Source organism: Chelonia mydas, chromosome 3 (genome assembly GCF_015237465.2).
Source record: "Chelonia mydas isolate rCheMyd1 chromosome 3, rCheMyd1.pri.v2, whole genome shotgun sequence".
Taxonomy (NCBI): domain Eukaryota; kingdom Metazoa; phylum Chordata; order Testudines; family Cheloniidae; genus Chelonia; species Chelonia mydas.
This window is the reverse complement of record NC_057851.1, coordinates 46,174,206-46,189,386: the sequence shown is the minus strand read 5'-3', so window position 1 is coordinate 46,189,386 and position 15,181 is coordinate 46,174,206. Positions and strand designations below refer to the sequence as shown.

The 15,181-nt window shown below is 40.8% G+C and overlaps 1 protein-coding gene across 19 annotated transcripts in view; it reads right to left on the bottom strand.

The window, feature by feature from the left end:
* The window catches only part of ZNF451 (zinc finger protein 451), a 69,772-nt gene that overhangs the window by 39,987 nt on the left and 14,604 nt on the right, over positions 1–15,181 (bottom strand). For 10 of the 19 annotated variants that reach the window (XM_037894245.2, XM_037894250.2, XM_043542415.1 and 7 more), the window contains 4 exons: positions 8,607–8,732; positions 2,802–2,913; positions 1,842–1,992; positions 1,206–1,332 (listed from right to left, as the gene is read on the bottom strand). In XM_037894245.2, the coding sequence (XP_037750173.1) occupies positions 1,206–1,332; positions 1,842–1,992; positions 2,802–2,913; positions 8,607–8,732 (516 nt within the window). Of the gene's footprint in view, positions 1–677; positions 756–1,205; positions 1,333–1,841; positions 1,993–2,801; positions 2,914–3,265; positions 5,939–8,606; positions 8,733–15,181 lie in introns of those variants that run through there. The other 9 variants (XM_043542407.1, XM_043542410.1, XM_043542408.1 and 6 more) reach the window with 2 other exon arrangements.

Sequence of the window (15,181 nt, the reverse complement as noted above, 5' to 3'; positions counted from 1 at the left end):
ACAAACCTGTCTAAGAGGAGATAGTCCCTGTCTGTCGAAGAGTCCAAAGAAACCCCTTTATATCTTCTTTATGGGGTCAACATGGATTTTGTCACATTTAGCTGAAGACCCAACTCTCGGAACAGAGCAAGGGCCGTCCAAGCAAAAGATAGAATTGCTTCGTAAAAATGGCCAGAATCTCTACCTGGCAGGGGCAAAATCAGCCAAAGCCAGGACTATTTGTCCTTGGAGAACTTTCTCCAGCTTTCTCCAGTTTTGATTGGACTTCCTTTGTCCTGTGTTGACTGGCTCTTGGCTCCAACCCTCCCCTCCCTCACAGTCGCATCATCTCAGCTTCACTCTGCCCATGTCACCTTCTCCTCTCCTCCCCTTCCTTTTCCATTTTTCTGATCCCCTCCTAAAAAAATAAAATATTGTGGAACTAACATGACCTTTGGCACCTTCACACTGTTCACTCTGCTGGTGTGTCACACCCCCTCCCCCCCAATTCCATGGGCTGGATTGTGTTTTTTCTGTTTGTACAGTACCTAGCACAAACGGCTCCTGATCTATGACTAGGGCTCTTGAGTGCTAAGATAATATGAATAAATGAATACATCAATAAAAGGAGTGTGGGAGATAGACTGGGACAAATGGCTTGCTTAGTTTTTTCTCATGTACCAAGCCAATTGACTTACATTCAGTAATAAATTAATACTCATGAATTCTTTGGAATTCCCTTCCTTCCACAGACCAAACTGAGTTCCAGGCCCAATCTAGTGGGATACAAAGATCAATTAGTGGTGGTCCATGGAGGTATCAGTGGAGTAAGGATAATGTCAGAATCACCATAGTTGCTTCTCTTTTCCATTGTTTTCTCTCCTTTTTAGCAGTCTGCTTCTTCCCCTTCTCCCATTAGTCTTTACTGCCAGCATCAGAAGAGATGGGGCAGGAAGGAAGGTTTCAAACCAGGTGAACTAACTTTCACATCACACTTGGAATACAAATCACAACTTAACTGTTAAGTTTTATGGCAATATTTACAGAAATGTTTTCAGGATAATTTGAACTCTAAGAGACACCACCACAATAAAAATTCTGTAAGTTAGGAAGGCTTAGTGAACTAGGGGCAAATATAGGTTAACATACAAGATTATCTGTAGCTATAGCTTTTGGAAATTCTACATTATATTCAGTCAGGTGAATACCTATCCATGAGTTCTTGCCTTAGATAAAAGGTGATCACTATACTGCTGTGAGGTGACAAATCTTTTGCAGCACACCACACAGGCAACAGCATTAGTTGGAGGTCCACGTAGTGTAATTGCTGGGTCACATGGAGAATGATCAAACCTATAAAGAAAATAATTACCAACATAATTAGCCCACTCTGTAAGTAACAGAGCAGGGGGTTTTGAGAGAAAAGTGTGTAATCTGAAGAATCAGGCAAAACCACAACCCAACACTACTGACTTTCCATTAAAACAGTGAACATGACAAGACTTTTTAATGTATAGCTTCATTTAATATTGGCTATGTCAATTCAAATATTTGTCAAAGACGTGGTCACAATGGAAGAATATTCACTTTAGGGCCAACTGGAGAGGGAAAAAACAAAAGTGCTTAACCAGGGGAAGAAACCCCCATTTTGAATTTTAATACAACTACAGAAAAATATTGGAAAGTTCCTAGCATCAAGTCTGCATAATATCTGTAATAATACACTGACATCCTCTCTTCCCAAGGAACATTGGGATTAAGGGACAGGATGATAGAAACTTGATGCAACATAAAGCACAGTGCTCTAGGATTAAGATGGATCAGTGGCGTTCTTTATTCTGATCTACAATAAATGTCCTTACCTTTTCAGGTGACCTAACAGAAGATGACCATTATCAAACTTCCTGTTGCAGTGCATTACAGGACATAAAATGGGATTGCTGTTGATTGGTGTTTGGCCGGTTCTGTGGGACACAGCTTTTCTTCCCATGTTAATGGTGCCTGGTTTGAGACCTACATTGTAGAACAAAATACCTAAGTACATACAATTTTGATTATATTTCAGAAGCCTTTTTTTTTTTTTTTAAATCAAACATCCAAGGACCAGATTATACTGGCAATACAATACAAAGTAGCCAAGCTGCACAAGAGGAAGCTCGATCTCTTTAGGGCTTTTTTAATTCCACTACTTAGATTAGTTTTACAGTTTTCAATTTTGTGAGAAAAATGTGATTTGTACACTGTACTGTATAAAGCGAACCTCTCTATTCAATATACACCATATGATTTAGTAGTGTTGCTCTTTGAAATCTTCTTTGAACTTCCTTGTGTCTGAAGTGTACTTACCAACACTTACATTTATATAGAGACAAATATTTCTCTTCTGGGTCTCTTACTAGTGACAGTGTCACAATACAAAGATTTCCATGCAACAATTCTGCCTTTGCAAGTAGCTATGTTACTGCAGTATTTTTACCACTGGGAATATCATACTCAAGTTAATTGTCTACAAAAACATTTTTAGCAACCACTGTGTGGAAAATTTTAAATGCCACACTGCACAAAATTGATTTTGGGGGATCTCTTGGGAGTCATGTATCTGTTCATTGCTGACATTGTTAATGCAATTACTGGGTGATTTATTGTGTAATGTAACATTTAAAAATAACCAATATTGACTGAAATAAAAGTGGTGTAAAACACGTTGCTGATAGTTATTTGACTTCATATTACTGGAGCAATGTTCACTGCTCTTATGAGTATTTGCTGTTCAACAGTTGTGAGTGCCATATTTTAAATCCCCACCTTTTCTAATTAAATACCTGGCATTTTTAGCCACTGGTCTACACACAATCTTGCTGCTTCTGTGTCACTATGTCCCCGGATAAATTCCAACTCCTGCAATCCATGAGCATGCTGGGAGTCCACTTTTTCCTAAAGGGTGAACATATTAGATAAAAAGACAATGAATGGTCTTTATTCCGATTAGACACATTGAATTAGCTCAAGTTAACACTCAGTACTCAAATGTGGATGAAAGTTTCTGATTTACAAGGAAGAGCCTAGAATAACTACAGTCCACTGACAATTATACAATAGACTATAGGTGCTCATACCAAGGTAAGTGAATGACTTATGGTTAATTTCCATGTCCTCAGCAAGATAGGCTCTTGAAATCTGACACACTCATTCATTACTGGCTACTGAATACAGGAAAAATGACCTCAGTTTGACTGCCATCCTTTCCATCATCTATCAACACAGCCACCATCTGTGGTACACTCACCATATGGAATTTTCTCACCTAAAATCCATTATAGACAACTTGTGACTTCAAATGACCTTCATTTCTTCTGAGAGACAGACATGTTAGTTATGAAACTTTCAATTTGGAGAAATTAAGATCAGAAGTCAAAAACTCCATTTCACGGTTCTTAGCTAAGAAAATTTAAGGTACGTGAATACACTGCAGGTGCCAATGCTGAAGAATACAATCCTGCTATGGAATTGGCTGTTTAGGTTTTTATATAACACTTATCACTGTGTTGGAGCGCTCTACAGAGGAGAAGAAACGTAAAACGTATAAATAACCTAGTGATGGTATACTGCTCTTCCTCAGTGATAGAATTACATCTACAATTATTTGAAAGGTGTAAACACCAAGGAGAGAGCAGAATTATTTGGGGTTGGATGGCGGGGGTATAACTAACAGTAATGGGATATAAGAAAGAAGGAAAGGGAAAACTCAGGCTGTTGGTAAATATTAGGAGAATCTTCCTGGCATCAAACGCCTGAGGTTGTTTACACCAGAAAGTTGCACTGGAAACATTTCCCCTCCAGGAAGACACTGCCTTGTGTCCACACACTAATTGTCTTGTGTCAGTTAATCTCACCACTCCATCTGAATCTACTTGCTTCTGTTTCTGTGGGAGTTACGCTGGTGCAAAAGCAATGTGGCTGCATTGCCATTCTGATATAACTACACTGATTAATTTAGTCTTCCCCATTGCTATGTGATACTGCATTGGTTCAGATCCAAAGTGATCTGTCTGGTCACGTGTCTGTACTCCATTGCTTCAGGGTAATCTGGACTGGATGTTCCCCTTCTATTTAAATGACACATCTGGGAGTCCAAAAGTCTCTATTTTGGACTTGCTTTTTGGTGCAAGTGCACAGATCCTGAAGCTGCTGCCACCACTACGGTTTGTGTTTCTGTGCAGTCCCATAGAGAGGTCCAGGATTCTCTTGTCCTCTTGGGAGAGGAGCACATCCAGACTCCTCTCTCCAAGAGCGCTAAGATTTAACTGCAGTCATCACAACAAATGAAGGACTTGGGTTACTCCCAGGACAATTTCCTGTGCTGAAGCAAAGCCAACGAGCTGTGACAAAAACCTGTAAAATAGAAAGGAACGCTACCTTTGGCACAAACACTACATGGGCCTATTCTGAAGAGCAGGATACGATTTTGCCTAGAAGGGCACCACTAATCCCTGGTTATACTGAACAGTCTCACGTGGGGCTGCAAGCAAGCCAAAATGGTAGGGGTCTGAACACCCCCTGGACTAGAGAGGATGTCACGTCCCCTAAATAATTAGGGCCTCCTTGAGACATCAGACAGCTCAGCAGCAACAGACAATGCTGACGAGGGGAACTCATCCTGTAAATGTCATTTTAATCAATATGCCCCATTGGTGTGGGTTTTGAGGGGTCCCGGGCACCTTCTTCTAGATTCTGACTGAGTAATGCCATACCTTTATAATCAGGTGAATTTAGCTACAGGAAAGGGCAGAAATAGAGTTCTGCTCAGTTGCTATTTTCCCTGCCTCCATCCTTCCCCCTCCCCAATAGATTGTTTGTTTTTGTTTTAGAGACCAAACAAAACAACCACCCTCATCACCATTATCCACTACACTCCCACATCGGTTAGGCTCCTCACGCCCCACAAACACCACGTGGCCGGGCACAAAATGGCATGAAAGCAGCAGGAAACATATGGTAAAACACACAACACATCAGAATCCTGTTTATCATGATCTCTCACTGGCCAAGGCATTTCATCACAATTTGGACATTGCCCTGAGCAGACATGGGATTTACAGGATTCAATACATTTATCATAGATAAAAAGACATCTGAATTTATACAGGTTATAAAAGGCAACTGAGGGTATGTAGTTGTAATGCATAAATCAGTTATTGAAAACATACCAAGCAGTAGTATGGTGCACGTAATAGGCTACTTGTTAAGGTAGCTCTTGTATCCCACACGCCACACCAGGACCACGTGTTGGACCCAGAGGATGTTCCTTCTTTTTAAAGAAATGTATTACTTGGTCGCTTCCTTATAAGCGCTCTTGGACTTGTAAAAAAAGTATATGCCTGTATCATGAGCACCTTGGATACTGTGCAGTATCTTTTGAAGGGTGGAGGTTCTTCTGGTTGATTTTGTTTGAGTATTATCAACAAATGCTTCTTTTCTTGGGAAGCCTGGAAATGTTGGCTTCCAAACTTGTAGATAATTTTCAAAGACATTTCAATAGCTTTGAAAAAACTCACATTAGTCTCACCACAAAAGGTTCACGTATTCCCATTATACAATTCAGCAAATTCCACGCTGGCTGACAAATGTTGGAAAATGGCAAGGATTAGCAAGAACCAAGCAATGTCCATTCTGCCTGTTATTCTCTTGTAACTATTAAAACTCCATATCCTTCCTCCCACTACTTCTATGATTCACTGCTTCCCGTTAGTGATGAATGAGGAGAGAAGCTGTGCAGCAGAATGAGACATTTCTTACCTCATCATTTTCTGCTAGCATGCTCTGACCTCATTCAACCTACCCTTGTAGTCTGGGAAATGACCAGAATATAATTGAACAAATTGAATTTTTTTCTAAAGATGACATGGACACACAATTGCCTAAAGGCTAATTAATATAGCGTATCACTTTGTTGTCTTAACGCTAAGAACTGGTTGCTTGAGAGTTAGTATAGCTTTGAAGAACTCGCCTGGTGGCCTGAGCTGAAAAGTGAGACTCTAGTTCTGGAGCCTCCAGTGTTGCTGGAGGCGCTAGAACTAGAGTCCCACTTTTCAGCTCAGGCAGAATGGACACTGCCCTACATAAAACAAGAGCTTTTTAAGGAATATTGTGAGAACCAGCCCATTAGCACCTTTCTACCGAAGGACGTCTCTGCAGAGAAATAGAAACAAACGAATTGCTATGCTGGCTTTGGAAGTGAGCATCAAGACACCTCAGCAATCTCAGCTGCTAATTCTCTAATGTTTCCCAGAACAGTTCTTTGCCTGTAAATTTAGATGCACAAGATATCTACTTACGATGACTGATTGGTATTCATGGGTGTGATTCCTTGTAGACACAGAGTTCTGAGCCACTGCTCTTGTCTCAGATCAGTTTGACCAGGACAGAACTCGAGACATCTCACTTCAAGCAAGGATCAGACCCCTCCATGAAGAGGCATTTATTTGCGATATAATAGGCTCTCTTTAATGAAGTACAGGAAAAACTTTTGGACTGAATGGCTATAGCTGCGGCTTTGAAATTGCTGTGCAGTGTGTCTACATTTTCATGGTTCCTGGGATCTTTTGGAAGCAAGTCCTCTTCTGAAGGTGTGACTGTATTTCAATGGTGGAGCTACTGCTTCACCAATCTTAGGCTTCCAAAATTTATCAAATTTCATTTTTTTAAATGCAACATTTTAATTTAACAATAGTTTTAACCAGAAGACCTCATTTAGATTGAATGATATCACCAAAAGAGGAGTCTATGGGAAACCAAGTATCCAATAAAGTTTGAAGGGGAATATATTTTATTAATATTAATGAGTTCCTTGTAAGCCACAGGCCTCCTGTCCTGGAAAAGTCCTACACTTTTTGTTTTTGTGGGTTTGTGTGTTAGGGTTGGGATTTTTGTTGGGGTGGGTTTTTTTTTTTGGTCAGGGGAGTGCATAAGGTACAGCTGAACCTCAGAATTATAAACACCTCAGGAGTGGAGACTGTTCGTAACTGAACAATATGTTATGGTTGTTCTTTCAAAAATTTACAATGGAGCATTGACTTCATGCAACTTTGAAACTTTACGAGACAGAAGAAAAATGTGCTGAACAGTATTTGCTTTTATTCTTTTGGGTCACTGCTGCGTGATTGCCTACTTCTGGTTACAAATGAGGTGTATGGTTGACTGGTCAGTTCATAACTCTAGTGTTCGTAACTCTGAGGTTCTACTGTACTTCTCCTGGATGTTTACAGGAGGAGGTAATAAGCTGGTCTGGGGACCACTCAACCAAGGAGGGGTGCTGGGACAAATACCTCAATTGTGAGAATAGTCTGCTAGATAGCCCCAGGAGCCTGAAAGAGTACATTTCTTCTCCTCCAGGTTGGCACGTAAATATATTAGGAGTGACCTAATAGCACGTGGGGCTTCACTCTGTAAAGCAGGAGCCATTTTGAACACCGGAAGGGATTTTTCACCTCCCTGTGATCCCATGATAGTGCAACTGCATGGGAAATGGAATTTCCATGTGCCTCTTCCCTGGTCATAGACTGCCTGAAGTATTCCTTAGGCTCTCATGTGGAGGTAGCCCATAGAGAAGGGAAGGGTTGGAGAGAGACCCCCTTTCAGATTCTGAGCTCTTTTCCCTGGCACAGTGAAGGGCCACAGGGAGGTACAATTCTGATTATACTGCAGCCTGGTGCAGGGCATCATAGGAGCAACAGAAAGAGCTGGGCAGGAACTGGATTTTCTGTTTTGCAGGAAATTCCACAATTTAATTTTTTCCCCTCATTCTGCAACAAAATAAAAAATTTAAAAATTTTTCATGAAATAAAATTGTTTGTTGATTGAAACATTTTTTTTGATAAAATAGAAAACATTTTGTTCTGATTTTTACTTTAAAATGTAAAAATTTGTGATGAAGTGCCATTTCAAGGTAGAAAATTGATATATTACATTACAAAAAAGTTCCACAACAGAATGTTTCAACTTTACTGGAAAGCTCCATTGCATTTTTTTGCCTAAATGAAATTTTGCTGAAGTCGACTAATTTCTGTGAAACAGTTCACTTTTGACAAATCAGCATTTTCTAACCAGCTCCAGTGACAGGCTTATCTCCATGTACAGACAAGCTTCAAGGTCAGGCTGGGGGTGGTGTGCCTGCTACAAAGCACTGTCAGGGAGCCTCTGTGAGGAGAAAAGCCCCAGCAAACACTCCCTCAGGGTGGGATGGCAAAGAAGAATTTAAACCTTGATTTTATTCCACTATCTCATTAACAATATAAATTGCTGCCTTATTTTTGTCTTTTTTGGGACTTGAAGTCTCTGGAGTTTGTCAGACTGTGAGGGGTTCTCCTCTGTGGGAATCCTCAGATTCCTGATCCAACTTCCCACAGTGGAGTCATGGCTTTAAGAGAGAACCAAATCCCAATGTGCCTTTTCAACTCAAAGCCCTGACAGAACAAAGACTGGTGGCTTTCTGAAGTAGGCCAATGATATGTCAATTTAAAATATACTTTTAAGTTTCTTTAAAATATTTAATAGATAAATATGGAACACACACTTGGGGCTCAAACTGTGCAGCAAATGTCTCTATTCAAACAAAATATCCACTGTACCTTGAAAGCTTTGTTTTTCTCTTCTTTTTGTTGTTTCTCTACCTCCACGTGGCGTGCTAGGCGATCTAGGGTTGAAGCAACCCTTTCCTTCTGATAGTCAATGTGGTCTTTACGCTTTACATTTCTCTACAATTAAAAAGCAAGCTTTTATTTTGTAATCTCTAGACAGTAAAAAGCTATAAGTGCAGTCACGCAGAGGTGGTATCCAGGCACAAGACGTAATTCAGTGCAGACACACCAATTTAAGTTTCTATGAGATACCTTGTGACTGGTCTTATCAACTTAGGAGCACCTGTAATGTCTGTAAAAGAAAGAGAGTTTACCCGAAATTAGTATTGGTGGTGCTTGCCCTCCCCTAAACTGGCCAGAGCACTGGAAAAGACAGTAGTTTCCAACCGGTGGCAATTTTAGCTTGAGAGAACTGTTGCCAACACCCCAGTAGAACGAAGTCAACCAGAAACAGAAGTTCAGACGTGATACAGTGAAGAGGCAACAGGGTCTCTGGCTTCTCCTTAAGAGGTCAATTCCTTCATCTTTTTACTTCATTATACTGGTTAAAAAAAAAAAAAAAAAACTAACAACAAAGACTAAAGCAAATCAGAAGCTTGAAGTAAATGCTTCCCATTTCAAGAAGGTGAAAATCATCCACAGAAGAAGCGAGTAGGATACTTTTGCCTTCAGCTCAACACTAAGAGGAATTGTAAGTGATTTTAGAGAGCTAGTTTAAACATTACTTGTCCAAAAACAAGATAATATCTATATGTTTTATGGAGTGTTGTAATCATTTTGGTCCCAAGATTTCAGAGACACAACGTGGATGAGGTAATATCTTTTATTGGTCGGTCCAAAACTCTCTGGACCCCACCTACTAATAAAAACCTCAGAGAAGACTCCACACCACTATTCACAGAGGAATTTAAGGGTATCATCAAATCCTTCTCCAAACAACTTCAGGAGAAACTCTACAACCTTACCCCTCTCCGCCCCCAATGAACCCGCCCCAAGGACCTTTCTACTTGCTTCCCAAGATACCCAAACAAGGGAACCCAGGAAGACCCACCACATCTGATCATGGCAGTCACACTGTAGGAATATCAGGACTCTTAGAAACCATCCTCAAACCACTCACCACACAAAAGGCCAGTTTCCTCCAGGACACAACCGACTTCCTCCAGAAAAGCCGCAACATTAACAACCTCCTTCAAAAAAACCACCCTTACACCATGGATGTCAACTCCCTATACACCAATATCTCTCTCTGTAATGGCATTGCTGACTGCCTCAAATACCTACAAGACAATGGACCACACTCCTATATCCACCCCAAACATCGCCATTTTATCCTAACCCTAACACTTTGTCTAAACCCTGGGAACAGCCATGGGTACTAAAGGATGGCTCCCTGACATACCAGCCACTTCATGGCCCACATTGAGGAAGAATTTCTGGAAATATGCACCATTAAACCAATGATATGACAGATACATCAATGAGATGTCCATCCTCTGGAGAGCTGACCTAAACTCCCTCACATATTTCTATCACATCTTCAACAACCAACACCCCCACACCAGCATCAACTTCCTGAATACCACGTTCAGCTTCAACAATGGAACCCTACAGACTATATACAAGAAACCCACGTGTAAGTGGGGGATTTGTTCCACCATAGTAGGGGAATTTCTCTATTCACACAGTACCACAGCTAACTGAGTGACCAAAAGATCTGAGTCTCTGCCCCAATTAACTTTATCCTGGTACCCGCCCACCTTGACTTTCCCTCTCAGTCCCTGTGTGAGCAGGACTCGCACCACACAGGGAAGGCTGAGCCTAGGAGTCCCTGGCTGTTTACCTTAGTCTCTCCATGGGCAACTCTGAGCAGGGACGAGAATGCCCCTACTCACTTGTTACCCTTTTAACCCATAATCAGTGTGTGACACATGGCCAGAAAGGATTAAGCAACTTGCAGACGAATTGACCCAGATTCAACCTTTAAAGACATGTTAGAAAAGTATGTGAATAGTAATTAGGGCCATTCCATGTTAAATAGGTTAGAGCTTTAAAATGTAAACTTGCATTGTTAAAGAATTTTAAGAAGATAGACTACTACAATTACTATGTTTACCTATATCTTTTTAAAATTTAACAATGTAACCAAACAATTCCTGTCTAGGGCTGTACTCTGTTAATTCAGAGATCAAAAGGAAATATTAACATTTAGATGAAACTTGGGTGAAATAATGTCATTGTCTATATGTCTCTTTAAAGTTTGTGTTAAAAGGTCTATAAACCGCTTAATTGATAATTACCTTGTGTTAATCCATGTAGTTAATTACCAGTGATGTTTAGGAAACAGGAGGTTACTTCAAAAGCCTTCACCAAGGACTTTGTATTGCCCGGGAACTGTATCAAGGACTCTTGGGACCTGATCCTTTCATCTCAAATCTGTATATGCTTCATCGGGGGAGCATGAGTTGCAAAATCGAGGTCTCCAACTTCACTTAGATCACTCTGGTATTGGACATTGAACTAAACCTATGGACTAATTAAGGTTGCCAACCCTCCAGGATTGTCATGTGATGAAATCTCCAGGAATTTGTCCAACCAAAGTTGGAAACCCTAAAACTAATTCTAAGAACTCTTTGCGACTCCAAAGCTCAGCATCATTACTATGAAACTGATCTCAGAACTGTACTTATGTCTGGATGTATAATGATCTTTTAACCAATATTCTCCCTCTTTTTAAATAAATTTTAGTTTAATTAAAAATTGGCTGTAAGGATGTATTCGGGTAAAATCTGAATTATTCATAAACCTGGGAGGTAGTGTGTCTAATCCTTTGGGATTGGTAGAGCTTTTCAAATGATGAACAAGATTTTCAATAATCTCCATCATATTTGGCTGGGCTGTCTGGGTGGGTACCTAAGGCTGGGTCGCTTTAAGGCAGCTGTGTTTTGGCTTCTGTGTAACCAGTAAGATCTTGTAGAAGCTGTTTTGTCACTGGCTTGAATTTAAGTATTAAAATAACCACCAGTTTTGAGGGATTGTCTGTCCCATTCTTTGCAGTTTGCCCTAATTGAGCATTCCCTCCCACCCCCCAGGACCCTGGTCACACACTGCAATTCACTTAAACATATATACAATTTATTTACACCAAAAACTACCTCTCTGGGGATTAAAGAGCACTTCACAGCATAAGCACTGCAAGGAGATGGCTTGGGTAAGGTTCAGTGCAGCAGTCCCTAAAGTGCAATAGACTTTACATGAACAACAAATTTTCAAGTCTGGTGTCCTCTTCCTAGACCTGGATGTGCTGCTGTGATGCTGCTGGTGTGGCACTCGCCCAGGATGGGTTTGGGCTCTGCAAAAGAACCTCTTCTCCACCTTTGGTTCTGGCCACATTCCCCTCTGGGTCTGGTGCTTATGCTCTCTCAACAAATTTTGGGAAAGGGCCTGTCTCCTCCTCCTCTCCGGCCCCCCAATACACAAGTACACATAAACCTGCCACAAGAGCGAGAGACTCAACCCAGCACTATCACTCCAATGCTGCTTCATCTTCAGTTACTGCTCTGGTTCCTTGGCTCTGGGCTGCTCCTCTGGCTGTTATACCCTCCCTGGTTCTGTTCTGGGCTGCAGCTCTGACTCTGGCCTGCTATGCTCTCCTTGGCTCTGTCTTACTCTGTCCTGGCAGCCCCAGCTCACACAGAGGACAGGCCCTGGGCTCTTGACTCCCTGCTTGGCCTGCCTACCCTCTCCATCCAGCTGACTTGGAGTGCTGGCCTCTCTCCACCGGTTCTGGCCTGGGGACCTGTCAGTCTCAAGATCCTGATTCCTCTTTGACCCTTCTCCTTGCTCCTAGTATTGGGAGAGGAGCAACCAAAAAACCCCGCTAAGTTTCAGTAAGGGGCCAAAAGCTCCCTTCCACATGGATCACCATACTTACCTGCACAGGTGCAGTAACCACCCTATGCACACCAAGAAATTTGTTGTCTACAGCCAGGCACTCAAGATACCACAAAATAGGCTCCAAGCAGAAAGTCTGGGATATACATCTTGACATACTCGAAACCGCCATCACCAAACAAGGACACTCCACCAGAGCAGTAGACTGTATCATGGAATGGGCTACCCAGATATCCTGAGAGAACCTACTTCAATACAGAAAAAAAATCCCACCAACTGCAAACCACCAGTTGTCACCAATCACCCCACAATGGAATCCATACAGGGTATCATCTAATATATACAACTCCTACTTGGTGGGGTCCACACACTGAAAAAACCTTCCCAACCGCCCTCTTTTGACTTTCAAACAACCTTGCCAACGTCATCAGCAGAAGCAAGTTCCCCACAGACCAGAACATACCAACTCAAAGCAGCACCAGACCATGTCAGACCAACAGATGCAAAACTTGCAGATGTATCTCCACCATTAGGTGGATCAACACCCCGCAAAACACACCTTTCAATGTCCCTGGGTCCTACACATGCCTAGCACAACATGTGGTGTACCTTATCCAGAGCATCAGATGCCCAAACAATAATTATGTGGGTGAAACAAGACAATCACTATGCTCTAAAATGCACTCTCACAGAAAAACGATAAGACAAAAATACCCTGTCACCCATGAGCAAGCACTTTTCACACAAGGATCACTCTGTATCTGACCTCTGAGTCCTCATCACAAAAGGAAACCTATACAACACCTTCAAAAGATGAGTCTGGGAGCTGAAATTCATAACTTTGTTAGACACTAAAAACCATGGACTGAACAGACGCTCTCATTACGACAAGCCATGATCCACTAACTGTCCTTTGTCATGTGATTGCAAAGGTGTTAGTTGCCCACTTCATCTTGAACAGTCTCTTGCAACCTATGTTAACTCCTTATGCTTAATTGTAGGTTCCACCATGTATTTAGCTATAAACACTCTGAGTACCTTTCCCAGATATGAAGAAGACTTCTGTGTAGCTCAAATGCTTGTGTCTTTCACCAGCAGAAGTTGGTCTAATAAAAGGTTATTACCTCACCCACCATGTCTATCCTATGATATGTTTTAGTCTGTGCATTTTGGGAATGCAGCACTGAAACATCAATAGGAATAAAACTGAGGATAAAAAGTTATTCCCATTCAAAAAAATCAAGCAGAAGAACATTTTACCCCCTGCCCATAAACATTTTCCAAAAGTGTAATGTACTAAATTGCAAACTTAAGTGTTGAAACTGAAATGTATTAACAAAGTTAATTGACAATTTAACTTTAGAATCTGTTACAGTACAACCATTTTCCTTTCCCCTAGTAATATTTTTATTTACACAAACATTAAACAAGCTGTAAATTTGCCATGTGCAAAGTCTTTTATGGATGTAGACTTCACAAAATTTCATTCTCTTTACAGCATGTTGCCTAAAATACAGTCAAATGAGATTCACAGTATATTACAATTCTACAAACCACTTCACTTAAATATGTCAATCTGAGCCAGAAGCTACAGTGTATTTAGCATTTTTGGAGATGCTTCAGCTATTCATGCTGCTTGTGCTAATGGACTTGCCCTTCTGTCTCTCAAACATACCATCTACTCAGTTTCTACAGAGTTGTAGATGGAGATTTCAGTAATTCAGGGTACGTCTACACTACAACTGGTCGGGTGCCATTGTAGAACTGTAGTGTAGATGATTGCTACATGAACAGAAAGACTTTTTCCATTTATGCAGTTAATCCATGCCTCTGAGATGTGGCAGTTAGGTTGATGGAAGAATTCCTCCATTGACCTAGCCACACTGAGGATTAAGTCATCCTAACTACAGTGCTCAGGGCATGAAATTTTTCACAGGCAACATAGCTAGCTTGATCTAATTTTTAAGTATAGATGAGGCCTCGCTTTGCTCCTTGACTAAGCACTAAAAAAGGAGATCAAAGCTAATCAACCATGTCCTCCCCACAGAGAGTAGGTGCCCCAACTCACCTGTCAAGCTTAATATGAATTGAAGGAAAACAATTTCCACATTAGAGAGACCATCTCTGCACTAAGACATGGGAAAAAAACATCGCTTTTCAGCAAAGCCTTTTCTTGTACTTTTTCTAAACTTCCCTTCCTTTTATTACTGATCACACTAACACACTTTTGCAAACAAAAGGTTCATCCTTATAATCAATTTTTACTTCCTGTTCAGTTTGTTAAAAGTCATACTTCAGGATTTGAGAAAATATTCCCATATAAGGAATTGATGCTGCAAAAACGACTGTGGACCAGTTGAATAAATCAAGAAATTAGGTATAGAAAGATGGGATTTATTCCATTTTGCACATAAGTATCTTGGAACAGTAGTAATGATGGCAAAGGAAATTTAGATAAAACACAAACAAAATTTTTTTCTGCTTGTTTTTAAACTAGCAAATTATATTTAAAAAAACAAATAAGCAGCACCTCTTTTTAAAGAAAATATCAGCAACCATGGGGGAAGGATGATCAGGTTGCTTTACAATGGGGTTCTATAAATGAGTTACAGAAGACACAGTATTTTTATTTGCACAGCACCAGCATACCAGGCCTACAACCAGTCGGGAGA